Raw genomic sequence first — 27,327 nt, forward strand, 5'->3', positions numbered from 1 at the left:
ACCTGTTTCTCCCTTTGGGGCCTAAAATGGCCTACAATAGCTATTCTAGGCCTCACACAGACTCAATATCTGATTATTTTTTTTCTTCTACACCCAGACCCTCCAGATTTAACTTGTTTGTTACCAGCAACAAACTTCCGCTCCAGATCACTGCCCTTATTACACAGGAAACTTTGGTTTCTGCAGCTCTGTGGATTCTGAAATATAAAGTAAAATACTAAGTTTCTTGACAAAAGGAGAAAAACATTAAATGTAATAGGAGATAACAACTTGGTACAGTGAGCTATGCACTATGTGGAATCCCTTCAGAAGTGAAATTATTTGCAGGTATCTTCTACCCGTCCAGTAACTCCAACACAGACACAGAGCTGTTGACACATTTTGGGTTTTTTTTTTTAAAAGCTACAAAACAGCAAAAGTCTGGTGTAGCTTCCAATTTTGGATTTGGGATTGCTAAATTTAAACCCAGCAGCAGCCTTGTTACAGATCATTACATAAGCCCAACTGCTCATCCCCCTGCACCACAGTCACTTTTGACCTAACTAGGCTCCAAGCACATTTCTTGGCCCCACTTTCTGCTGCCAGCCCACGAGGAAGCAAATACCCACAAAGAGAGGATTAAAAGTGCTACAGGAATATTTGAGAAGAGACAACAGGCAGGACACAGATTTGCAGCTTCTCTGTCCCACATTATTGTTTTGGTTTTTCCTGGGTGGATCAGGTCAGGGACATTTGGTCACACAAGGCCATGAGCTCCATCCACAAACCCCCTTCACAATCACTGCAGTGCTGCTGAGTACACAAACACATTTAGATTTAAAGGAAGGTTTGGGTTTAAAGGTTTAGGTTTAAGAAAGCTCCCACTTGCCTGCATGCTCTTCTCAGAAGATGCACTGGACAGAGGAGCAAAGGCTCACAACAACACAAATTTATTTACAAACAGACTACAAACAGGCAGGCAACAGAAAATGAAAACCAAGGATAAACTTCCTTTGCACAAAATGGAAACAATTCTCTCAGGAACATGCAAGAAGATAACAGAGGGAAAACAAAGAGGAGACTTTCAGAAATTTAGGTGATTTTTTTTTCCCCTCTACACACTATTTTGGTGGCCTGTTTGATACCCTCTGTGTAGCCCTGACACAGACACTGCAAACTCTGCAGCTCCTTCTACATTCTCTGTGTCCTTCAGGATCCAAAGAATCACAGTCAGCATCCATGCAGCATTGGTTTAGCTTTATGTGACTCAGATGCCCTGACATATTTTGGCACACACTGATCTTGTGTGGAATCACATTTTTTTCCTTTACATTCATCAATTAAACATGCCTCCTGTCCTCAGGGAAGTGTTGCATTACACTTGCAACCAGTGCAGAAGCAGGGAGAGCATCACTGACCACAGTCCATTCATTTATTTCACCTCCAAATTTATTGTGAAACCTGTGAAGCATTGAACAAATATTCCACTAGATGAGATGCAACATCAGAATCTCAATATTCTTCGAGCCAGGGCAAGGCAAAACTAAGCACAGAATCCTAAGAAACTGGTGATAAACTCAGTTGTGGTGCAGCAGCTTAATTAAGATGTTGTAAAAAGACACATTTGGGTTGATTTTGTTTTGTTTTCACTCTCCCACGAGCATTGGAGATGCACTGCAGGAAGTACAGAGCTGTGCCATGCCAAGACATAATTCTAGTGAGGAGCAGAAATACCAAGTTACCAAAAATCCACAATCCTGGTTGGTCAAAACCAGCTGCTCCCCAATAAAAGCTACCTTTGTGCTGGTGTAGGCAAAGCTTTGTGGAACCACCACCCAGCAAACCCCTGCTGCACACGCCTGGCAGGGCTGGGGTTCCTTGGCCTCTCCTTTCTACTTCTGTCCAACCTTGTGCAACCTTTTTGCAACTGCAGTAATGAGGGCAGCTCCCTTCCCACTTCCATCTTCAGAAAGCATGAAAGTCACGTCACACTGAGGGGCCAGCTCCTTCACTGTTTCCTGCAGGATCCTGGAAAAACTGAAAGGGAAGGGAGAGAAGAGCAGAACATTTCAGCAGCTGCTTTCTGATCTGAGATCTTTGTTTCACCTACAAACAAGGTACCTCAGCCATTGCTTTCTTTTGCTTTTTCTCCTATTCATGAAAGATGCAAACTTTTGTACACAATCAGATTTTAATTTTTATTTCTCCATTTCACTTTTGTTCAGCATGATGCCACACACTGCCCACACCTTAGAGAGATCCACAGAGATCCTGAAGGAGGTTCTCTCCTCCCAGCTCAAAAGCTAATGCTGTTTCTAGGCCTTGCTCACAGAACACTGACCCAACTACAAAAACTCAAGACAGCTTTCCATCTAGGAGACTCAGATATTGTAGAAATCTACCAAAACACTGGAAAATAAGTATTAGGAAAATAAATATTTCCCAGAGAAAAGAGCCTCCCAGTGGCAACTGGAGCTGACTTTACAATTTTTGATCCTCTGGCTAGGAAATGGAAGTGACAAAATGCAGTGAGAGGTGTTCGATCCTTCCCCCCTCTCAGGTTTTTAATCCTCTCAGCAGAAAGCTGGCACAGGTCTGTTCTCACAGTGAAAGCAAGCAAACAGCAAAGGGAAGCGGCACCGAGGCACTCACCGCGGATGGAGCTTGTACAGAGTCCCATCCACCCCAACAGTGATCTGCAGGCGCTCCACACCTCGGTTCTGCCTCCTCTTCTCCACGACAGCAGCCAGCCCTGCCCCGCAGAGCCGGGCAGCCCTGGTGGACACGGCTGCACACACCTCCTTGACGATGATGCTGTCCTCACAGGTGCTGTCCAGCCCCAGGTGCTGCAGGACGCGCCGCACCTGCAGCAGGGCCAGCCGGTCACTGCAGGGACACAGAGAGCAGTGAGGGACAGCTCCTCACCTCACACAGCTCGGGAACAAGGGAAATGGGCCCACCTCAGCTCTGACACCCTGCAGCAGGGACACACAGAGCAGTGAGGGACAGCTCCTCACCTCACACAGCTCTGGAACAAGGGAAACGGGCCCACCTCAGCCCTGACACCCTGCAGCAGGGACACACAGAGCAGTGAGGGACAGCTCCTCACCTCACACAGCTCGGGAACAAGGGAAATGGGCCCACCTCAGCTCTGACACCCTGCAGCAGGGACACACAGAGCAGTGAGGGACAGCTCCTCACCTCACACAGCTCTGGAACAAGGGAAACGGGCCCACCTCAGCTCTGACACCCTGCAGCAGGGACACACAGAGCAGTGAGGGACAGCTCCTCGCCTCACACAGCTCTGGAACAAGGGAAACGGGCCCACCTCAGCTCTGACACCCTGCAGCAGGGACACACAGAGCAGTGAGGGACAGCTCCTCGCCTCACACAGCTCTGGAACAAGGGAAACGGGCCCACCTCAGCTCTCACACCCTGCAGCAGGGACACACAGAGCAGTGAGGGACAGCTCCTCACCTCACACAGCTCTGGGCCAAGGGAAACGGGCCCACCTCAGCCCTGACACCCTGCAGCAGGGACACAGAGAGCAGTGAGGGACAGCTCCTCACCTCACACAGCTCTGGGCCAAGGGAAACGGGCCCACCTCAGCCCTGACACCCTGCAGCAGGGCCAGCCGGTCACTGCAGGGACACACAGAGCATTCAGGGACAGCTCCTCACCTCACATAGCTCTGGAACAAGGGAAACGGGCCCATCTCAGCTCTGACACCCTGCAGCAGGGACACACAGAGCAGTGAGGGACAGCTCCTCACCTCACACAGCTCTGGAACAAGGGAAACGGGCCCACCTCAGCTCTCACACCCTGCAGCAGGGACACACAGAGCAGTGAGGGACAGCTCCTCACATCACACAGCTCGGGAACAAGGGAAACGGGCCCACCTCAGCTCTGACACCCCCCAGTTCCCTCAAGGCTGGTTTCTGACTGAATTCAGATGGAACAGCTGCTCCTGCCATGCCCTTTGCCATGTTAGGCTGCATCATGAGCTGTAATTATCCACCTAACCCCAAAGCCATGAGGGAGCAGAGCCAGCTCAGCCGCACAACTGTTACTTTCCTGAGACCCTCCTTTCAAGGCTTTCCACAGCAGAAAGAGTTTCAAATAGACATTGTAACCATACAGATATATAGGTGTGCACATACTCATGTATCACTGACTTCTTGCTTTCTTAAATAAGTGCTGTCTAAAGTCCCACAAGAAATACTTAGCTTGATGGCTCAGGCATCCAAGATAACCCAGTTGTGTGGATAGGAAATGATAATTCATATAATTACAGCAATAATTCTGTGACTTCCCCAGTTTCTTATTTTTAACTTTTATTCTGGAGGTGGGGGATGGACAAAGAAGAAAACTGTAACTGACTTAATTGACTTCTTGAAGGAAAGGGCTCCCCACACTTGCAAAAGACTGTGTCCCAGACGACTTTAAGGATTTAAACCAAGTAAATCTAACAGCTTTACCTCTCAATCTGAGACAGGAATTTTGTTTCAAATATTCCTCTTTTCCTGAGTGATTCCGAAATGTGTCCTCTGAACAGCAGCCCTTGTTTGGTTAAGTCAATCAAAATTTCCCTTACTATTTCACCTAGGTACATTCCACTGGTCATTTTTTCATACCTGGTGGGTCAAAAGAAGAATAAAAATGTTCATTTAAAGAGATGGCTCTGTTTAGCTCGAGTAGTATGTACATGCCCCATAAACTCAAAACAAGCAGTCCAACCTTGCAGAGCAATAGCCATGGAACTCCATTTTTCAATCATCAAAAATCTGTTGCAGAGACTTCAAGTGCAAACATTAATTACAATATATTTACCTATGCCAAATGGTAACAGAAGTAGGAAAAAAACCTTTGCAATATTAAACAGAATATTGTGTTAAAGCCAGAGTCCACACTGAAGAGAAACTCCTGCCTGTCCCAGCATGCATTCACCAGAGTCACATCTGATCAATATTGTCTTTACCCAACAAGCTTCAGTTGTATTTTGCCTTTGAAAAATCACCCTAAGAGGAGGAACAAAGCATGACCTAGACTTTGCAGGGAAATCTTAAAAGCTGCACTTTTGGTAATGCTTTAAGCTGAAAACAGTGCTGTGGTAACAATGTACGTCTTTGGTTTTTTTCCTTTTCCCTTGGTTTTTTTTTTTTTTATATCTAGGTTACTTACCAAGCAACAAAAGAAATGCAATATTAAAATTTCCTTTCTGATTATTCATTCATTAAGCACATTTTAAAAAGCAGCCAGTGTCTCTCGAAGACTGACTCCATCAGGCTCTTGGCATCAGGACCACCACGTTTACCTCTGTTTGCCTGGGTTTAGGGAGCCTTCATCTACTTCTCTGTCATATTTTGTCCTGATGTGGTCAATGCAGCCATTGTCACCAAATGCTCCCCATTCTGTATTAATGCACATTTTTCCTTCATTCCCTTCCACTGTTTCTATGTTTTTCATGTCCTCCATGTAGCAAACATTGGTGCCTGTTCCTGGAAGGAAAGAAATTACAAGATTTCAGCTGGAAAAGCAGCACCAGAAACTTATGGAAGATGATTGCAGTGCTCATCTTAAAGTTCTCTTTGCCTCATCTCAAATTAAAGGCCATTTTATGATTCTATGCTTTGATATATTTCTGGATCAAAACTTGGAGGAACATATTGGGGGAATCATCTAAAAAGCCCAACAAGAATTCATTCAGATTTTTAAAAACATTTACTTGCCCCACGGTCTGTGACCTGGCTGCACAGTAACTTGTCAAAACAAGAATTCATGCTCTATCTGCTTGTGTTCTTTTACCCTGCATACACTTGTTAGGCACCACCAGAGAGATGATCAAAAATCCAACAGGTTCAGGAACTTATCTGCTGCAGATGTTGTTAAGTTTCCTGCTGAGCACCACACCAATCTGCCAAGAACCGCAAGCAACTAATATATCAATATATATACTAATATATCAATATATACACTAGTATATCAATATATACGCTAGTATATCAATATATATACTAGTGTATCAATATATATACTGGTGTATCAATACATACACTAATATATCAATATATACACTAGTATATCAATATATATACTAGTCTATCAATATATACACTAGTATATCAATATATACTAATATATCAATATATATACTCTAATATATCAAACTCAAATAAAAGGTGCTGGTTTAGAGATGCCAAAGCCCAGCTCTAGATGGTGCTTCCCTCTCACAGTGGCCACTTGGCCACTTGTACCTGCAATAAGGCCAATCTCACAGTTTGGGTCCTCATAGCCACAGGTCATCATGGTCCCCACAGTGTCATTCACCACAGCTACAATGTCCAGATCAAACTCCTGAAACACAAGTCACGATCAGCATGGAATGCCAGAGTGAGGGTGCTTTAAATACACCAAAATGAGCAGGAAAAACCAGCTCACATTTCTTCTCCTGATGGCCTCTCTCAGCATATCAACAACATCTTCCCCCTCACAGTCTGTCGCCTTGAATCCTTTTGTCCATCCCACAAGTGTTCCCTGAAACAGAAGAGAAAGAAAGCCATGAGTGAAGACTGTACATTGCAAGCATCAGCTTTTTCTTGCCTCCCACCCCAAGGCTTTTTTTATTTCCCCCAAATGACATATTTCCCCTGGACAGGTTACTGTGGGTGTCTGGTGCAGGCTGTGCTTGTGTGTCTTTGTTACTCCACTGCTGATGGTAGTGGCTCCAAGTTTACTCAGTTTTTTGTCAAGGCACTGCACTCAGTACCTTCTAAATCTCATTTGGAAAATGCTTTTGTTGTAAATCATCAATCACCCATCAAACATTAATGAATCTACTGTTAATTTTTGGGCTGTTTCCTGAAGGACATTTGGTATGATCACACAACTCCAGGCAACACTAATTTATTTCTTTTCAGACAACAACCTGGCCTGACAGAAGTTGTTTTCCAGGTCACATGAAGTAATTAGCTTTGCACTTCCTAAGTGGCTCTGGACTGTCTGTCCAAAGGGGGAAAAAAACCCATAGAAGATAACTGGGAGAAAAAGGTGATATTAAGAAACACCCTCAAGTTCTAGCAACAGCAGAAGACCAAACACACAGAGCAACATATTGTGGGACACAGATGTGTCTCACTCAGTTTGCCATCAATACTCTGGAATTTGCTTCCTAATCATTTGTCAAGATCTAAATGCTAGTCTGTAGGTTCAGAAAGCACATGAATTCGTGTTTCCACAAAAAGCCAAGTCCTGTTGCTACACTCTCAACAGTGAGCTGGAAATTGAGACAGAGCAGACTAACTTCCAGCTTTAGAAGCTATTTTGAACCCCACCAGGACATTAAAACATTCAATAAAATAGCAGTCTCTCATTTCCCCAGTATCTTACATATTTGACTAGAACTAAGCAGCACAACATCCCCTGCCCCTCTTGGAAATCCATAAGTCTTTTCAGATAAGATAAAATATATTATATCTGTCAAAAAGCCAACTCTTCCAAGCTGAGCAAGTAAGCTCAAGTCTGTCAACAGCCACTCAGCACAAAGAAACTAATGTGGTGCAGAAGTTACACAGTCAGAGCTGGGCAGCACAGCTTGGAAAACAACCTGGGACTGTAGCTGAGCAAGCAGAAGGAGCCATTTGTTATCTCATGCCATTGAGGAGTTAAGGCAGCATAAGGAGGTTCCTGGGTTATTAAAAACATGCACTTCATTTTGCTGTCATGAGGGCTAAATCTTTATAAAACAAAAGCAAGTTCATGTCCACCACTTACCAGAGACAAAAAGTGAAAGCTCTGCCTCCCATAGGCAGGTGGATAACACAGGACAATAATTTTCTCATGAAACACAAGTGATTTGCAAAGCAAAGTAATAAATTCTCCAGACCCACAAGTCAGCCTTGCCCAAAATTATGTCATTCACCAAGCAGATGCAGAGCTGCTGCAGCCCTTACCTTGTCAATGCTGGTTTGCCTGCAGGGGAAGGAGAAGGTGAAGCCCAGAGGAAGCCGAGCACCTTTAATCCCCATATAATCCAGAAAGTCTGCTATGCACTGGACAATATGGTCAAAGAGCTGGAAGGAAAGAAGAGGCATAAAAATTTCATAAGTAATGCCATATACTGGGGCTTGGCTGAATCAGTAAAACATCCATTTCAGATTACCTCTTCTCCTGTCCCTTGCATGATCTCCAAAGGAATGGCAAAGATTTTGTTGTACATTTGCACTGATCTTCTTCTCCCGCTTTTGATTTTGACCAGCAGAACCCTGAAATTTGTGCCACCAAGGTCAAGGGCAAGGAACTTTCCTTTCTCTGAAGGAGAAGAAAGGCATTTCATTTTGGTGCTTCTCCTAGCACATTTGCCAGTCAGAACAGCGTACCGATGATTAGCACGCTGTTCCCTATGGCATTTATCCCATTGAGCATGGGGCTGAAGATAACAGATAACACAGCAGGAAGCACCAGTTTGACAACATCAATCCCCTGGGATGTGCCAGATTAATTAGCATACTCCTCCCCACCAAAAACAGACAAGCAGCTTTCCTGAGCACCTGCAGGTGCTCATGAGCCAGCCTCACCTGTCCCATCCGGCATCCCGCACACGTACGTGGGCAGCATCTTCACCGTGGCCTGGCCTTGCGCCTCCCTCTTCAGCCCGTACTCCAGCTCAGCCCTCATGCTGTCCCTGACCTGCTGCAGGGTGCTGGGGGGCAGCAGGAAGGGGGCGAGGGCGGCGTCGAGGCGGCGGCGCTGGGCTGCCAGCCTGAGTGCCACGGCCGTGACCGTGGCGGCCCCGCGGCCGCTGCCGCTCCGCGACAGCACGAACCGCACGTCACACGTGGGCACCAGCCTCCTCAGCGCCTTGTGCAGCCGCTGGGCGTACCTGGCAGGGACACAGAGACCCTCCCTGAGCCTCTCACAGCCCTTTGGGGCATGGGTTGCTGTTGGTGTCACCAATATTGTGTACGGGATGTGCCTTGGCTTGTCTGACCTTGGTGCTGAACCAAACAGCGGCACTGCGGCGTTTTGTAGCCATGATATTTTCGGGAAAATCCTTTCCTTAGGATTTTTCCTCCTGAGAAGCTGAGAGGCCTCAGGAACAAAATGGAAACAATGGTTATCTGCTGCTGTGGAATGCAACAGGTGCATCTGGGATTGGTCTCATGTGGCTGTTTCTAATTAACGGCCAATCACAGTCAGCTGGCTCGGACTGTCTGTCTGAGACAAACTTTTGTTATCATTCTTTCTTTTTAGCTAGCCTTATCATTCTTCTTAGCTAGCCTTCTGGTGAAATCCTTTCTTCTAGTCTTTTAGTATAGTTTTAATATAATATATATCATAAAATAATAAATCAAGCCTTCTGAAACATGGAGTCAGATCCTTGTCTCTTCCCTTATCCTCGGACCCCTGCAAACACGGTCACAGTGTTTCACCCCACAGACACTTTTGGCCGGCTGGGTGTGTGGTGTTTCACCCCACAGACACTTTGGGCTGGCTGGGTGTGTGGTGTTTCACCCCACAGACACTTTGGGCTGGCTGGGTGTGTGGTGTTTCACCCCACAGACACTTTGGGCCGGCTGGGTGTGTGGTGTTTCACCCCACAGACATTTTGGGCCGGCTGGGTGTGTGGTGTTTCACCCCACAGACACTTTTGGCCGGCTGGGTGCTGCATCTGGGCACGTGGGGACAAGTCCAGGCCTGCAGGAGCTCTGGTGGTGGTGGGATGGAGCCTCCTCCCTTATGAGGTTGGAAGAGACCTTAAAGATCATGGAGTCCAACCCATACCTAACACCTCAACTAAACCATGGCACCCAGTGCCACATCCAGGCTGTTTTTAAGCACATCCAGGGATGGGGACTCCACCTCCCCAGGCAGCCATTCCAGAACTTTATCACTCTTTTCCTAATATCCAACCTATATTTCCCTTGGTACAGCTTGAGTCTGTGTGCTCTGGTTCTGTCAGTGCTGCCTGGAGAAAGAGCCCAGCCCCACCTGAGCACAGGCACCTTTCAGGGAGCTGTAGAGAGTGATGGGGGCACCCCTGAGTCTCCTTTCCTCCAGGCTGAGCACCCCCAGCTCCCACCCCACTCCAGATTCTACAGCTCCTGGGACAGCTTTGCAATACCAAAGCCACTTAGGCCTCACCCCAAAGCTGAAGCAAAACCAGCAGTTCTGTGAAAAGCCAGACACACGTGTGCAGATGGAGGCTCATAGCCGTTATCAAATCCTCTTTGCTGCTCACCTGGGGTGTGTTTTGTAGAGCCCCCCATCAATGCCAACGGTGGTTCTCATCCTCAGCAGCTTTTTGTTGTCCCTGAGGCGGGTGAGGATGGCGGCCAGCGCGGCGGCGCACAGGTTGGCCGAGCGGAAGGAGACGATGGTGCAGACGTGCTGCACAGCAACGCAGTCCTCCTCTGAGGGAAACAGCTTCAGCTCGGCGAGGATCTCTCTTGTGTTGCTCAGGCCTTCCTTGTACCTGCCCCCAAAACAAGAGAATTCATCACCAAATGCAAAAACTCACAAATCAATAGCTTGGCTCAAAGAGAAATGAGAGGAGAACATGACACAACCTATCAGACAGCATCATAATTGGTTCCCATAAACCATGTGTTTAATGTGTCTCCCACAGCATTCCCAGAAGTATCAGGGGAGAGAGTTCAATGCTGAACTTCCTGGGGTTCAGCACTTGGTGACACCAATCAGCTGGTCAAGAAGAGAACGGGATAAAACAGTCCAAAGAAGGAGAGCACAAGAACAGATATACAGTTTTACTCAATACAACAAAGAAAATAATTCCTGGAGTGACAGTGAGGACCATCAGAATCCCAGTTTTCCACGCAGTCATCCATCAGCTGATTTATAATCTGTACTACATCTCCACAGCCCCAGGATTTCCACATCAGAGAGGCTGAAAACTGCAGCAGTTGTCCCACACACTCAGGTCTCCAGAGAGGTTATTTGAACAACTTGCATCTGGGATGGTTACCAACACACTGCTACTGTGGTACTTTGCTAAAACTATGTTACACCAATTCCCACTAACAGAAAGGTCAACTTTAGTCCTAGGCAAAAGCAAAATCAAGCTAAGCAGTTCAGGATTGTTCCTAGCCCTCACAGATTTTAGCTACAGTTTCATTATCACTGCTGTGCCAGTGAATACTAACTTTGAGAGTGGCTAAGAGTGTATTACAAGTTCTTACTTTTCCATTGCAGACACGTGCTTCATTTCAATCTTGCCCTTAGTAAGAAGAGCTGTTGACACTTTCCCATTGAAGAGCAGACCTTCCTTGGTCATCTTTAGGAGAATGAGTCGCACAAGTTCCCCCAAATACAGGCTGCTGATCATCTTCTCAAACCTGGAATGGAGCACAGGAAGGATTCAGGAGGTGTTCATCAGATCTTTTCCTGCACAGCATCATAGCAGAGTAACCACCTGGATTTACCACCACATGGGCAGCTGCAGCAGCAATCCCTTGGCTGCTATATTGGAGTTTACCAATATTGTGTACAGGACAATATTGAGCTTCTCTGACCCTTGGTGCTGAACCAAATAGTGGCAACTGTGGTGTTTCACCCCAGAGACACTTTGGGCTGGCTGGGTGTGTGGTGTTTCACCCCACAGACACTTTTGGCTGTGGGGTGTGTGGTGTTTCACCCCACAGACACTTTGGGCTGGCTGGGTGTGTGGTGTTTCACCCCACAGACACTTTGGGCTGGCTGGGTGTGTGGTGTTTCACCCCACAGACACTTTGGGCCGGCTGGGTGTGTGGTGTTTCACCCCACAGACACTTTTGGCTGTGGGTGTGTGGTGTTTCACCCCACAGACACTTTGGGCCGGCTGGGTGTGTGGTGTTTCACCCCACAGACACTTTGGGCCGGCTGGGTGTGTGGTGTTTCACCCCACAGACACTTTTGGCTGTGGGTGTGTGGTGTTTCACCCCACAGACACTTTGGGCCGGCTGGGTGTGTGGTGTTTCACCCCACAGACACTTTGGGCCGGCTGGGTGTGTGGTGTTTCACCCCACAGACACTTTGGGCCGGCTGGGTGTGTGGTGTTTCACCCCACAGACACTTTGGGCCGGCTGGGTGTTACAGCTGGCCACATGGAGACAAGGCCAGGCCTGCAGGAGCTCTGGTGGTGTCAGGATGGAGCCTCCTTCCTTAAGAGGGGCCACTCCTCAGGTTTCCCTCTGTGGAGAAGCTTTAAGGGGATGGTGAAGGAAAGGAGTCGGTTCTGATGGAGGGTTTGGATGCAGAGCTTTATTCTGGCCCACAGGCCTCTGAATGCAGCACCAGCTCCAGCAGAACTCCCTGAGCCCGTGGTTGCTGCTCCTTTGAACCCCAGGAGAGGGGCAGGGAAGGGGTAGGGAGCCACCAAGCAGGGACAGGAGGGGAGGGACAAAGGGACAAAGGACACCTGGATGGCCCAATGCCCCCCAGGGGTGGAGGGCATCCTTTGAATCTGCCAATCACTCGATGCCTTTCTGGAATTCCAGGGGAGGGGAGGGAAAAGGAGAGGTGTCTGACACACCTGGGAGGGAATTATCAGCAGAGGGACCCAGGGTTCTGAGATAAACCCTGAAATCCCACCACAACAGCCTGCAGCAGGGAGCTGTGAAAGGCACTCACCCTCTCCAGAAGGGAAAGATCTGGATTACACAGAACCACCACCACGTCATCTCAGGTACTGTTAACACAGTTCCTGTTCCAAAGGGGCAAACACTGGAAAAGCACTCTGGGAGCTCAGACAGGGAGTCACTTACAGTTGTTTTCCAGGGTTGAGAGATCCCAGATCCAGCTCCCGATCGAACTCCGTGCGGAGATCGTCCAAAGCACCGTCGTCCCCAAAGGCCCCCCACTCGGTGTTGATGCACATCCTGCCCTCGTCCCCCTCCACCAGGCTGATGTGCCTCATCTCCTCCATGTAGCAGGCGTTGGTGCCAGTCCCTGTGGGTATTGGACAAACCACTGTTTGTTCCATGTGTGATTTTTGTTTGGGAATAAGTCAGTATATTGTCCTTGGAAGAAAACACAAACACATAACCCTGTGGCACAGGATGCTCATATAGGCCACCTGCACCCGTGAAATCATCATTTCACAGGGAATGAAAAAAACTGAAATTATTCTAAGGTTTGACTTGTTTAAAAACATTTTTTTCTCTTTCAAATGTACTTCTGTGTGCCTAATAAAAGGCATCATAGTGCATGAAATGGAGAAACTGTGGAAAGCATAGCTGGTACTAACTACCAGACGTGAGGGGAATTCAGCTTTCTCTGGACAGACACAGTAATTTTCTATACAGTCAGCAGAAAAGTTTAGTATGCTGGTCACAACTGAGCCCAGACAAAATGGGAACTGTGGTATTTGATGGCAATGTGATCAGCATAAAAACAGCTGCTTTACAGAAGGCAGCCAGGCTGGAAAATCCAACCATTGTTTTTTCCATTTTCTTTCTGCTCTTTCCTCTATTGTGAAACTCCCTCCTACTTCAAATTTGTAGTAATTCAACAAATGAGAGGGGAAAATCCCTTCATGGTGAACAGAAAAAATTACCAATTATGAGTCCAACTTCACAGCTCGGGTCATCATATCCACAAGTCATCATGGTTCCCACCGTGTCATTGACCAGGGCCAAAACATCAACATCTATGTCCTAAGGGCAGAAAGATGGGTGATTAACGGGGAGAAGAGCTCAGAAAGCCTCCTCTGTGATAAAACACCAGCATGCAGACATATTCCCTGGCTGCACTTTGAAGGCCTCATTCAGGAAAACTCCTTGGTTGGAAGACGCTGCTTCCTTTTACAACACTCTTCCCACAGCCCTGTGAGGGTACAAATGTCTCTGCATTCTCAAGTGTTTCACCAGCCTCTTTGCTTGAAGGATTTGTTTTTCCCCAATCCCACCTCATTTGCCAGAAAAGTGACACATCATTGGTGTGAGTGTTGTGATACTGTGCTGTGTGAAAGGACAACATCCTCTACCACCTGAGCAGAGCCCACCAGGTGGGACAGAAGACACACAGAAATGCAGCTACAACATGCAGCAACACCACACTCGAGCAGAAAGCCCTTCCATTGAGGCTGTGCAGCTTCCTCTTTGCTACTAAGTAATCAAGATATGGGAAGATGCTTTGTATTTCTTGGCTGGTGTTACCAATAACATCAAACATGAAAAGCAAGGCTTTCCAAAATACTAAAATATGGTGTTATCCAAAGACTGTCGGCTAGTTGAAGGGCAGATTTAATAATTTCTTACTGCTGACCTTGAAAATTGCCATCAATGGACTTGCCTGGTGCTTCTGGAGGGCCCTGTGCAGGGAGCTGACCACGTCTGTGCCCTGCACTCCTCGGACCCTGAAGTGCTTTGTCCACTCAAGGAGAACCCCCTGAAAAGAAACAGTGCAGTGACCCAAAAGCACACCAATTTTAGCACACAAACCACAAAGCCAGTCAAGACTGAAGTGTGTGGAGAAGTCCATTATTAAAACTCAGCCAAAATCAGTCAGAGTAGAACATCTCACCTTGGGGTGCCTGTCAGTACCAACCTCCAAGTCACATCCTACCTTGGGGTGCCTGTCAGTACCAACACAGCCAAAAAGGTACAGTCATAAAGTCCCAATTCTGTAAATGTGTCTCCCTGTGCTTCATTTGAAGCACATGTGGCTTTCCTATGCTGATCACAGCCTAAGAGCATTAAGCAAAAAGCGTCTGCAGGACTGGAGCCCAAAGCACAGACCCCTAGAAATAAGAGAGGCTAGAATGAGAGAACACAAAATAATTTTTATTTCCCTAAGAAGTATTTCAAGCAGCTCGGCTACAGGTATTTCCTATTCAGAATCAACTGTAAATAAAAAAAAAAAAAAATAAAAAGAAAAACCAAACAAACAAAAAACTGAGAGTGATTAAAAAAATAAAAATGTTTCAAGACACAGAAGTGCACATCTCTTTCTAACAGTGTTAATACAGGGACACATGGTTCCTGTGGAATTGAGTACTGACTGAGCAATAGAATAGCTTTAGCCTAAAGATGCTGCTGCCTTGAGATGAGAAATGAACCACTGAAGGATAGTCAGGTCTAGTTAAATCCTGAAAGTCATCCCTGCCTTCTTCAGAGAGCTATTTAAACATGACCCCAGATAAAAGCCACAGAGCAGCACCTGCACTCAGCAGCTTCTCCAGACTCTGCAAGGAGCTGAGCTCGACAAGAGCATTTCTTATGCATCTTACCTCATCCAGCTTGGTCTGTTTGCATGGAAAAGAAAACGTAAAGCCAAGAGGTAACTTCTTCTGCTTCAGGTTTCTGGTCTCCATGAAGTCTGACAGGCAGTCAGCAATGTAATCAAAGAGCTGCAGGAAGAGAGGACGGTTGGGCAGTGTCCCACAGGCAGGTACAGCAGCAGCACAGTGTGGTGTTTGTGAGGGCTTCTAGGACGAGATGAGAGATGAGAATCTGACTCTATGTTCTCAGAAGGCTGATATTACATTGTATTGTATTATAATGCTATAATATAATATACTAAAATTATCCTAAAGAAAAAGAAAGGATCTATCAGAAGGTTTAACGAGGATGATCGTGAAAGCTTGTGACTGACTCCTCAGAGTCCGACACAGCTGATGGCGATTGGTCATTAATTAAAAACAATTCACATGTTTGGATAAACAATCTCCAGACCACATTCAAGAGCAGCAAAGCATGGAGAAGCTGAGGCTCCTCATCTTCCCAGGAGAAGAAATCCTGGTGAAGAGGATTTTTCAGAAAATATAACAGAAACAGCACAGCAGCAGCAGCAGCAGCAGCAGTGTCCTACCTCAGCTCCGTTGCCCTGGGTCACCTCCTTGGGTGTGGGGTAGAACTTGCTCTCCAGCTGGCTGCTCTGCTTGCCATCATCAGACACCCTCACCTGGTGGGCACGGAGCTGGGAGCCCCCCAGGTCCACAGCAAGGAACTCCCCCTTCTCTGCAACACAGGGGACAACAACATCACTGGGATGGCCACAGGGATGGCCCAGGGGCTGCTGGACTTCCCTGGAAACTGGCAATCTGAGACCTTGTGTGCTGACAGGCACTGGCCCCCAAAAGAACACTACGTTTAACCTAAGGCTGTATAGAAGACTTCCAAAATTAAATAACAGGACTGAAGTTATGGGTGTGTAGTTTGAATAGAAGTGTGTAATATCACATAGTAGAAAACTTAGAGTTTAAGGTTTTAAAATATAGTAAGATACATACAACAAGATAGAATAGATATAAAACAATATAGATAGAATATACATAAAACAAGACAGAATATACATAAAACAAGACAGACGTTTTAAAACAGAAGCCAGTCCTTCTTCTTCATAAGTTTAAGCAGTATTATGTAATTAGGAAAAAAAAGTCCACATTGCAGGCCCCAGATAGTTATTAAGTCAAAAGTAAAAATAATTGTAGTGCCATTTCTTAATTAGACACTTTATCCTTAAAAAGCCTTGTAAAGAAAGAGAAAGGTCTCCATTTTTGAATAGAAGTGTGTAATATCACATAGTCGAAAACAGTTTGACATTTCAGAATATGGTAAGATATATAAAACAAGATAGAATATGTATAAAACAATATAGATAGAATATACCTAAAACAAGATAGAACATACATAAAACAAGACAGAATATACATAAAACAAGACAGAATATACATAAAACAAGAGAGACGTTTTAAAACAGAAGCCAGTCCTTCTTCTTCATAAGTTTAAGCAGTATTATGTAATTAGAAAAAGAAAAGTCCACATTGCAGGCCCCAGATAGCTATTAAGTCAAAAGTAAAAATAATTAGACATTTCTTAATTAGACACTTATCCTTAAAAAGCCTTGTAAAGAGAGAGATAGGTCTCCATTTTTGAATAGAAGTGTGTAATATCACATAGTAGAAAACTTAAAGTTTTAGAATATAATAAGATATATAAAACAAGATAGAATACACATAAAACAAGATAGAAGTTTTTAAACAGAAACTAGTCCTTCTTCTTCACAAGTTTAAGCAGTATTATGTAATTAGATTAAAGAGTCCACATTGTGGGCCACAGATAGTTAGTTATTAGGTTAAAAGTAAAAATAATATAAGTGTCATTTCTTATTTTTTAAGGGTAAACTGTCTAATTTTAAATTAGACCATTTACCCCTGAAAAGCCTTGTAAAGAGAGAGATAGGTCTCCATTTTTAGTTTATTACAGTGAGGTGCTGTAGAACACACAGTTTATAAAACTGCAGTATAAATAAGAGCTAACAAACATCTGAATCTGAACAAGAAATACCATCTCCCACATTTAATCCTGACCCTAACAAAAAAAGCAAAGGCTCAACAAGGTGCTTTGCTGATGGCCACAGCCCAGGGCCCTCCCTCAGCACTGCCAGAGCCTCTCCTGCCCCAGGATGGCAAATCCTGATCCTGGATGGGCCTGGGAGCATCAGGAGGGCTGAGAAACCCTCAGCAAGATCAGGTCTCTCCTTTCAGCCTGCTGTGTAACAGCTAATTCAATGTTTGTTTGGCAGTTTGGGGCTGTTCCCCCTGCACACAGGGGCTGCCAAACCATCACCTGAAGCGTGGCACAAGGTCATTGCCTGTATCCAGTAGAGGATGCAGGATTTGCAGACCTATGTTGAGATTCAGCTCTAGTGCAGAAGTCAGGTTCCAAGTGGGGCAAAGCCAATTTGCCACCCAAAGCCAACCAACACAATCCTTTTCCTTTTCTTTTGGTGTTTCTGTGAAAGCCCCATTTGGTTTCACAGGCTTGCTCAGACACACACATCTCCAGCAGCAAACCTCAGATGGAAGGACAGCTTGGCCTCGCTGCTACAATAAAATTTGTTTATCCCACACACAGGAAAATGCCCTTCCCAAAAGGAAAACACAGTGGGGTATGTGCCTAGCCTTGCATGATCTTTGTTCCACAGTCCAAACATGATGAAATCTGGTCCTGAAAGGGAAGGAAGCAGGAAATTCTACCTGTAATACCATGGTCTGCTATCAAAGGTGAGGAGGCAGATTGGGTTACTCAGTAAACTGTGACATTAGTCAGACTGTTAATCCCTAAACTATGAAAGATGCTCTAAATGAGTCATTTCAGGCAGCAACACTGAGGGCACCAAAAAATCTCTAAGATAATAATAATAGTAATAGTAATAAAAGAAGAATGAGGAGAAGGAGGAGAAGGAGGACGACTCAATAATAATAATAATAAATAATGGAGGAATAACCATCCAAGTTTGAGTGGTTTAAACCTGCTGGAATTTTTAGCCAGTCTGGCAGCAAAATAACCAACAAGGATTTTTCCAGAGGGCAAAAATAGAAAAATCAGTGTTCTATTTGGAGTGGGCAGCGTGTCAGTAGGATATAGCCCAGCTGGATGCTGCAGCATGTCCTTGGCACACAGGAAAGGCCACACAGACCAGGAGAGCACCATCCAACCCTGGCCTTGGGGGACATCAGCTCTTGCTGATGACCCTACATGCAATTTTCCAGGTCTCCTGGCCCCAGGGGCTCCCTGCTGTTCCAAAACAGCATCTGAGACCTGTGAGACCCCAGGACCAGTGACTGACACTGAGATTGCAAGGGTTAAAAAAGGACTTGTTTCTCTTTGGCAAAGCCAGCAGCAAAGGAAGAGTGCCCCCTTCCATCAGTTTGTGTATAGCTTCTCTCAGACATGCCTCATTTCAAGGCACTTACCTTCAAATGCCTTTTTTATGCCATTAAAGCTGTTATTCCTCATTTAATTGCAGGGAAATTACCATCAGAGGGAACAAAGTCATGTGGAAAGGTACAAAGCTAACATTTCAGCTTTCTGCACAGCTGGTTTACGCCGAGTCCTGATCTTGGTGAGACACAGAATCCTGCACAAATTAACTTGGTTAAACCTGGGGAAAATGCCATTTTCTGTCAGCCTGCACTGCCAGGAGCCAGCTGAGGAGTTTATTTTGGATGTGCATGCTTCTCCAAACAAGATGAGCTTTTAGTTCCTATCTCATGTCACATCCTCCCAGAGGACAACACTGCACTTTGTCTGTTCAAGTCTCAGCTGAAGAAGCAGAGCAGTTCCTGGCAGACCCCATCCAGGAGCAGTTTATCCCAATGGAGAAGGCAAGGAGGGAAGGGCAGAAGTGATCACTTTTTGGGGAATTAGCAGAAGCAGTGCAGAATTTGTGGGTCCCAGCTCTGAGGACGCCCTGCTGCCGTCCCTTGGCAGGTTGAGGGGTTTCACTGCAGCGTCCTGCCCTCCCTGCAGCCCCAAGGCCGGGTCGCACATCCCAGAGCCCCAGCAGACAGAGTGCACCGCAGGCTCTGGGCTGTAGAGGCTGCCCTTGCCATGTCCACCACAGCTCCTGCAGCAAGGCCTGCGCCAGCACAGATGGGAGACGCTGCTCCTGAGCACCTCCCAGCTCCTTTCCTCCAACAAGCAGCTCCAGGCCAAAATCCACCTGCTGCAAGGGAAAAACCACTCTGCCAGTGTAGGAGTGACAGGGATGGATGGTCGGGACAGATGGAGAGCAGAGATCTCTGCAGCCAGGTCAGGAAATTGGGTTTATTGCACAGGGCCTGGGTGCAGGGCCCTGCTGGGATTTGGGGTTTATTGCACAGGGCCTGGGTGCAGGGCCCTGCTGGGATTTGGGGTTTATTGCACAGGGCCTGGGTGCAGGGCCCTGCTGGGATTTGGGGTTTATTGCACAGGGCCTGGGTGCAGGGCCCTGCTGGGATTTGGGGTTTATTGCACAGGGCCTGGGTGCAGGGCCCTGCTGGAATTTGGGGTTTATTGCAGAGGGCCTGGGTGCAGGGCCCTGCTGGGATTTGGGGTTTATTGCACAGGGCCTGGGTGCAGGGCCCTGCTGGGATTTGGGGTTTATTGCACAGGGCCTGGGTGCAGGGCCCTGCTGGGATTTGGGGTTTATTGCACAGGGCCTGGGTGCAGGGCCCTGCTGGGAGCTGCCAGACACAGCTGGAGCAGGCCTGAGAGGAGAGAGGGGCAGAGAGGGTGAGAGGGTGAGAGAGTAAAATGGTAAAAGAGTAAAGGCATAAGAGAGTAAAAGGGGTAAGAGAGTAAGGTTCCCGTTACAATACCACAAATCTTCTTCTGTGTTGAATATTCTGATTCTCACTAACCAATCTGGTACAATGTACAAATCCTACAGCATATACATACAGCTTATAAGAATCATTACATTACCATACTGTGTTACATTTTAAACCATAAAAACTCCTCTTTGGGCCCCTTCTGCCAAGCTGGCAGGGTCTGCTCTGACCCTTGGGCCTGTCTGCAAGCAGAGGGTGTTGTTCCATCAAAAGGGGATTACTTGCAGGCAGCCACACCACTGTTTTCCAGTTGTTCAGTAACTGAGGGATCTCAAAGCTTGCTTTCATTTCAGTCTCCCTTACAGTTTCCATATTCTCAAAATCTTTTGCCAGGCAATCATATTTATAAGGCTTCCTGTTCCATCTTCCCCACCATCCCATCCCCAGGCTCAGTATCAGCGCACACACTTTCTCAGTGGGTGCCCTGGCTGCCCTGTGTGTGTGCTGTGCTGTGCTGTGCTGTGCTGTGCTGTGCTGCTGGCAGCAGGGCTGGGCAGGGACTCACCTGAGCCGTCGGGCAGCGAGCGCACGAACGAGGGCAGCATCTTCACTGCTGCCGTGGGGTTGGTGTCCCTGGCCAGCCCCTTCAGCATCTCAGCCTGGAAACGAGCTGCCACGTCCTGCAGGACATCATCAGGGAGGCGCAGCTGGTGCAGGAACCTGTCCACCTGCAGGGAGGGAGGGGGGCACTCAGCCATGCAGGCTCCTTGCGCTGCTTGCTCGCTTCAGTTTCTGTCACTGACATATTTTATGAACATCCTTTTGCCAGGAGTTTTCTCCTGAGAGGCCTCAGAAAAGAAATGTAGACAATAATTATCTGCTTGCTTGGAATGTGGTTTGGAGGTTGCTTGCCAACAGATGCAGCTTTGATTGGTTCCATGTGAAGTGTTTTTACTTAATAACCAATCCCAGTCCAGCTGTGTCAGACTCTGAGGAGTCAGTCATGAGCTTTCATTATCATTCTTTGCTAGCCTTCTGATGTCTTCTTTCTCTCTCTTTAGTATATCATTTTCTTTTAATATAATATCATAAAATAATAAATCAGCCTTCTGAGAACTTGGAGTCAAGATTCTCATCTCTTCCCTTATCCTGGGGACCCTCAAACTCCACCAGATATTTTCAGCCTCAGTGCTGAAGTTCTCATGATTGTCATTGTAAGCAAGCTCATCATCAGGACATTCACTCTTCTAAAGAAACTTTGGTTTGGAAATGTTTAGTGCAGCCTTGGTGAATCACTGCCCAAAAGTTGGCCAGCTCTTCTGATGGCTCAGTAACTTGACAATCTATGTAAGCCATGAGATTTGCTTGGTACCCTGACAAGCTGTTTCCACACCACCCTCTCCTGCTAGAGATGCAATGAGCTAGAACTGCAAAGTGTGTCAATCTGGTGAGAATTTGACCTCTCCAGAAAATGCCATCAGCACCCAAGCGTGTCAGCCACAGCTCAAAAATGTCTATTCAGCTACTGCTTCACTCCACAGACAATTAACTTTGTTGGCATGCCAGGCTGGAACTCAAAGCCTTTTTCCCACTCCAGCTCTGCTCTCCATTCTCTTGTGATTCTAGGATTACATCTAAAACAGATTTTTTTGGGTACAATCAATACCCTTTGTTAAAGGTCTGTAACTCACAGAATACATCAAAACAGAAGGCAGTTGAATAGAAAAGAATTCCAAATATCTGTGAAGCAGCTCAAATAAACTGGCAGAGAGGTTAATCAGTGTTTATGAACAGCTTCATCAGGGCAAAGTGAAAGGTTTTTTCCTTAAGGAGCACACACTGCTGGCACTGACACATACATACAAAGTCCCACCATGGTTGGATTTAAAAGGCTGCATTGTTTAAACAGAGGGCAATGCAGGTTGTAGCTAAGTTGGTCTCTGCTGCAGTTTGGACTATTTTACTACCTATTTTTATGAGGTACAAACTAATCACCTATTCACAGTGCCATTTTAAACTGATGGTCAGCAATGACCCACCAGAAAGAGCCAGGATCCTGAAAGTCACTCCAGCACTCACTTAACACACACACAGAGGAGAAAATATTAAACTACAATATCCAATTGTCCCAGAGCAGCAGCTGCCTTTGGATACAGCTGTGCCTTGAAAAGGCTGTTATTCAGATTTGTATTTGTAGTCCTTGTTTGTGCAAGTATTTGATTTCCTCCAATGGTTTTTTGAAGCTCCACCACCGTGTAGGATGCATCATCTTAGCCTATGCACCTGTACTGATTTTTTGGAGAAAATGCAGTGACTGGAGACATGCAGCACTCATGCACTCTGACACAGACCCAGATGGCCTTGTGACAGAAACCCCTGTGGGGGAAAAGCTCTCAAGAGTAATAAAAATTACCGTGTCTGTTTGCAGAGAACCTGCACCAGCTCCCTGCTGCCCAGACACTGCATTCCCACCCTGTTTACCTACAACCCCAGGAGCAGACAGTCCTTTCCAAGGAACCAGATAAGGCAGAGCCCAGGAAATCCTGCTGGTTCACAGCCTGAGCAAGGCCCTGCTCTCAGAACCATTCACTGGTGAGCACAGGAACGGCCAGGCTGTGCTAAACCAAACTGGTCACCCCCTCCCATGGCACAGGAACAGGGCCTTGCCTCATTTATGGAAACAGCTCTGTTTGCATGGCAGGAGGCTCTGGGTTTTGCCACCACAGAGTAAATAAGCCTGGAGAGGGAGAGGTGGGAAGACATTTCTTTCTGATAAGCGAGGAATCAGCTCTGTTCTGTAAATCCTACCCTAGGCTGCCTGTAAGAGAAGTCTGAGGAGCATGTGGTTTCTTGCCTTCAGGAAGGGCTAGTCTGCACCTTACAGAAAGACTTTTTGACTTTTTTTAATGCAGCCTTGAATTTTTTTGCCAGAATCCCTCTGCTCTGTTTGCCAGAGCAGCAAAATTCTGTTTGCCAGAATTCCTCTGCTCTGTTTGCCAGAATTCCTCTGCTCCCTCGTCTCCACTGTCCTCACTCAACTGCAAGCTGGATGTTTCCCCGCAAAGCCCACTCCACCCAAGCACTGCTCCACAAGGTCTTTCTCTTCCTTAGTGAAAAGAATGAAGAAATAGCTCTGTCTAGGTAAGAGATAGCTCCTCATAGAAGGGAGGGGCAGTGAGGCCTTTTTCTGATCACATTAAATCCCAGGGATAAAAGGGCTAGGACTGAGTCAGGGACATCTGATTGTTGAGATACCAGAACCTGTCTCAGAATGCCTCTCTCCAAAACAGAATTAATGGAAGAAGTCCTCCTTGGAACAGGCCACTCCATGTCTTGGGCACAGACAGGAGAAGCTGGAGTTGCTCCCTTTGCTGATGAGCTCGGTGATGGAAGCAGATCCAAGCACCAGGACCTTGGATCTCCCACCACACCCACAGACAGCCCCAGCTCCCACCTTCCCAGAAACCAGAGGATGGAGCCTGGCAGCAATGGCACCTGCCAGCACTCAGTGAGGACCCCAGGAATACAGAGGGGACATGTCCACAAAGCAGAGGACCTCTGAGCCATGGAGCTTACAGGTCTCACATGGTCTCATGATGGACACAAGCCCAAAAACCCATTTCAGCGTGGCGTGAAAGTAGACTGGGGAAGAGCAACCATTAGGCAGCTCATTCCCAGTACTGATAGCTCCAGGTCTGAGCCATCTCAAGCTTTTCCAATTGTAAACATCAGAGGGATTAGCCAGTTTTGGATAACCACAGAGGAGGCACAGGAACCCCAGCATCAGCTGGAAATCTCCCCTGAATCTCAGCAGACCCAGACCAAAGACCACAGGGGTTTTCCCTGTCCCTGCTACGTGACTGACTCCTGATTCCTGCTCAGCTTGAGAAACCCCATCATTCATGATACATTGCCAGAGTCATCCTTTCTGTCCTCTGGGCTCTTCCACACCATGCCAGATAAAGCTTAAGCACTTTCCCTTACTGCAGAGAATTTGCTCCATTACTGGGAGAGCACTTACGACTGTGCATGGAAAACCACTAACCAGACCTATTTTCACACTCACCAGGTGGTTTAAGGTCTAAACACCTCCTGCCCCATTTGGCTGAATGGTTTTAGTGGATAATGCCATTATATGGTCTGCATTACTCACTGCAGACCCCTCTGTATCTGGGTAACACAGCTCCTAAAATAGCAACCAGCTAACGCTGCAACTTACCTTCTTTATTTGATCCTCTTTTAGCTTTGTGAAATGGAAAGCTAGCAAGTGGACAGCAAACATTTTCCTGAAGCAGATGGATGAGTCAGTAGTGACAGAGCTGCTGGGAGGAACTCCAAAGCGACAGATCTTTATTCACCAAGCTGGAGCTAGAGAAACTTCAGCAGAGGCATTTTTCCCCGTGTGCAACAGCAGAGTTCCTGGGAAATTGAGTCCAGAAATAAATCCATGCAGTGCGATGGGTCAGTGATTAAACTTGTGCCTCTTTGTATCACACCCCCACACATCACCCCGAAGTCCCTCCCTCCCTCCCCAGCCACACACTTCATTGTGCCAGAGCAGGCACCTGGAGAGCTGCCAAGCTGAAGGGGAGAAAAATCGATTTTGTTACTGCCCCACTTGGGAATTGTTACCACTTCTCAAAGCAGTTGCTACGCAGCCCGCCCCGCTCCTGCTCCGTTCCAGGGGCTGACAGGCTCCCACCACGGCCAGGGCTGCCGGCAATCTGGGCAGCTGAACGGCTTAGGAGACTTCTTCCCTCTGCTCAGCTCTTCTGCATGAGTTACCTTCACTCCAGCCCTGCACAGTGCACCCTTATCTGTAGCTTTGTACCAATTAAGCCTCAGCCGTGTAAAGAGCAGAGACACACAGACCCCTGCCCCCAGCTGGAATGCCTCTTGTGCAATTCCCAGCAGGGAGGTTTTGGGCTGGTTCTTCTCCCTTCTCCCAAAGCTCCAGAGCAGCGAAGATCCTCAGTGCTGCAAAACCTGGGGAGGGGAGAGATTTAGCTGGCAGAAAGCAGCGTGGGTACCACACTGCCCCACTGAAGGATGCAAGAGCAGCTTCCTTACACCATCAGAGTCTGACACAGCCTTTAACCATCACTCTCAAATCCATTCTGAATACACCACTGTTTCCAGGATTTTGTCACTGCATCGAGTGATATGGACCATGGAAACATCATCCCAAGGAAACTCGGTGAAATGCTGACACAAAGGAGAGGAAGAAAGTAAAAGGCATTTTCATGGGGTAATGAGAGGCTCACCCTCAAACTACACCTACACACAATGTGTTTCCCCCCAGTAACTGTTCAGCTGAACTGAGCACAGCCACTGCAGACAATTGTCACCCTGAATTTTGCAGAACAAGGTAACAATTAAAAATTATTTCAATAGATAGAAAAACAGCAGGGGGAGAAGAGGAAAGGGGGAGTGCCAAGTAATGTGAGGAAACACAAAGAACTAGTGAGTGGTAGGAATCGTCTAGAGATCCAGAGAAGGGCAGGGGCAGCCAGTCAGTAGAAAGGATGTCTGGCCACATCAGTTCATAGCTTAGAGTGGACCCAACCATCTCATGCTATTGGAAAAAGAAAAAAGTACAACTGATCGTGGTGGGCTGCATCTACAGGAGGATAATCCAGAGGCACACACACCAACACTCAGCTCAAACTCAGCAGCAGCCCTGCAAAGAGGACTCTGCCCAGTCCTGTCAGCTGTGGCAGGGATCAGGAGGAGTTTGCTCTGCTGAGCATCAGGAGCACTCACAGGTCACATTTTTGCAGCTTCTGATCACGAGGAAAGACTGAAAGAGCTGAGGGAGGGGAATTCCCTCTGCACAGACAAATCACACAGAACCTCTGCTAGGAAAGGTCTTTCTCTTTTTTTTCTCCTCCTGCCTTGCATCAGGGATGAGCTCTGGACACTGGGAGATCCTGCCAGCTCTATTTATTTTCCATTATTCTAGAACAAGAGTAAAGCAGACAGAGTGGCTGAGCAGTCCATAAATAGGGCTTGTTCTAAAATTAGGCCTTTGATCTTCGAGAGAGAGAGAGAAAAGAAAGAAGAGAATGAGCCACACTAGCAGCCAGAAAGCACGGTTCACTTCTCCTCTATTAATCTCTCAATAACTGCTGGCTCGTTAAGTCAGACACTGACTCCCAAAGGGACTGTCTCTCTCCTCATTGTTTACCCATGCCATCCGAGGCACAACCCCTCTGGCCAGCAAAACTGAAAACATCACCTTTCAAGCTCCATCCCCCTTTGATCCAGAGCTCATTGTGTCTGTAATACAGTAGATTTATTTTTCATTCTCTCTTTTCTTTCTTTCTCTGGCGGACACGACTGGAAAAGGGTCTCAGAGATCTCGGTGTTCCTGAGCTGGCAGCAGGCTGTGTGAAATACCTGACCTGTCACAATCAGTGTCAGCTGCTCACTCACCCTCGGTGCCTCCCAGCTTCCAGCAGGCTGCTGTGCAAGAGAACACAAGACATGATCTCATTTCCACCCAGACAGCACCCAACACCCAAAAGTGTCACGGCCACTTTGTACCCATCCTGGCCAGCACAGGGGAACCAGCCCAGATCAGCTCCAACCTCACGCAGCTTGGAAGCTTGAGGGGATGTTGCTTTTCCCTTTTGTTAGACCTGCACCAATAAAAGTCATTCAGAAACCTTCCCTCCCTGCTTTGCAAGGGCCAACGAGAGTTTAAAATTGTAATGCCTCACTCTGTACTTTCTTCTCCTGCAGTTGTGCCTCCAAACCCCATGGAGAATCCTGAAGAGAGTCCTGAAGAGTCTGGTGCACATCTGCCTCCCACAGCCTTGCAGTCAAAGGCCTGCAGAGAAAAGGAGCTCATAGCTACAATGGGGAAACTCACAAAAAAGTATTGAGTACATCAGCTAAACGTGCCCTTGTTACCCCCAGAAAGAGGTACCACATCAATAAGCATTTTATTGTGAGATAAACTCACCTATCTTTGGTGAGGTATCAAAGGCAGCAGCAATGCTGGCTGCTAAATTTGGTGTCCAGGTTAACAAAGAGACAGTGGAAAGGTTACTAGTGAGTCATCAGGGGAAATCCTTCTTTGTTACAGTTTATGATGATGCCTCAGGGTTTAGCTTTTATATTTTTCAGATTCTGTGCTGCTCTACTCTGTGGGTCTGGGCTTCACATGAGGGGATGGTGAGCTCTGTGCACAGAGCAGGGAGACAAAACAATTCCTGCTCCAGCTGGGCACCAAGGACAAATGATCCAAATCTCAGCCCAGGAGCACAAACAGCGTGGGCTGGAGAGAGAAAAACAAGCAGGGTGGGACTGCC

At 46.9% G+C, this 27,327-nt stretch overlaps 1 protein-coding gene across 2 annotated transcripts; it reads right to left on the bottom strand.

Annotated features, from left to right (window-relative positions):
* Positions 1–1,787: 1,787 nt before the first annotated feature.
* On the bottom strand, positions 1,788–24,453 carry LOC131561056 (hexokinase HKDC1-like). Of its 2 annotated transcripts, XM_058810141.1 has the most exons (18): positions 24,231–24,453; positions 20,577–20,739; positions 15,784–15,932; positions 15,203–15,322; positions 14,266–14,361; positions 13,529–13,628; positions 12,738–12,921; positions 11,175–11,330; positions 10,217–10,450; positions 8,553–8,857; positions 8,138–8,286; positions 7,929–8,048; positions 6,418–6,513; positions 6,234–6,333; positions 5,294–5,477; positions 4,458–4,613; positions 2,632–2,865; positions 1,788–2,016 (listed from the first exon to the last, which is right to left on the bottom strand). In XM_058810141.1, the coding sequence occupies exons 1-18, from the start codon at positions 24,291–24,293 to the stop codon at positions 1,872–1,874; spliced, it is 2,754 nt and encodes a 917-aa protein (XP_058666124.1). In that variant the 5' UTR covers positions 24,294–24,453; the 3' UTR covers positions 1,788–1,871. The 2 variants fall into 2 exon arrangements, with proteins under 2 accessions (XP_058666124.1, XP_058666126.1); XM_058810143.1 differs by lacking the exon at positions 14,266–14,361.
* Positions 24,454–27,327: the final 2,874 nt, after the last annotated feature.

Source organism: Ammospiza caudacuta, chromosome 9 (genome assembly GCF_027887145.1).
Source record: "Ammospiza caudacuta isolate bAmmCau1 chromosome 9, bAmmCau1.pri, whole genome shotgun sequence".
Lineage (NCBI taxonomy): Eukaryota > Metazoa > Chordata > Aves > Passeriformes > Passerellidae > Ammospiza > Ammospiza caudacuta.

What these genes read in the sequence shown, in the direction of transcription:
- LOC131561056 (XM_058810141.1), bottom strand. Translation starts at nt 24,293, where the DNA reads ATGTTTGCTGTCCACTTGCTAGCTTTCCATTTCACAAAGCTAAAAGAG. An exon ending in TGCAAGGGACAGGAGAAGAG is followed by an intron (nt 8,049 to 8,137) that starts GTAATCTGAAAT and finishes CTTTCCTTCCAG; the next exon opens with CTCTTTGACCATATTGTCCA. An exon ending in GGCAAACCAGCATTGACAAG is followed by an intron (nt 6,514 to 7,928) that starts GTAAGGGCTGCA and finishes CTTCTGTTTCAG; the next exon opens with GGAACACTTGTGGGATGGAC.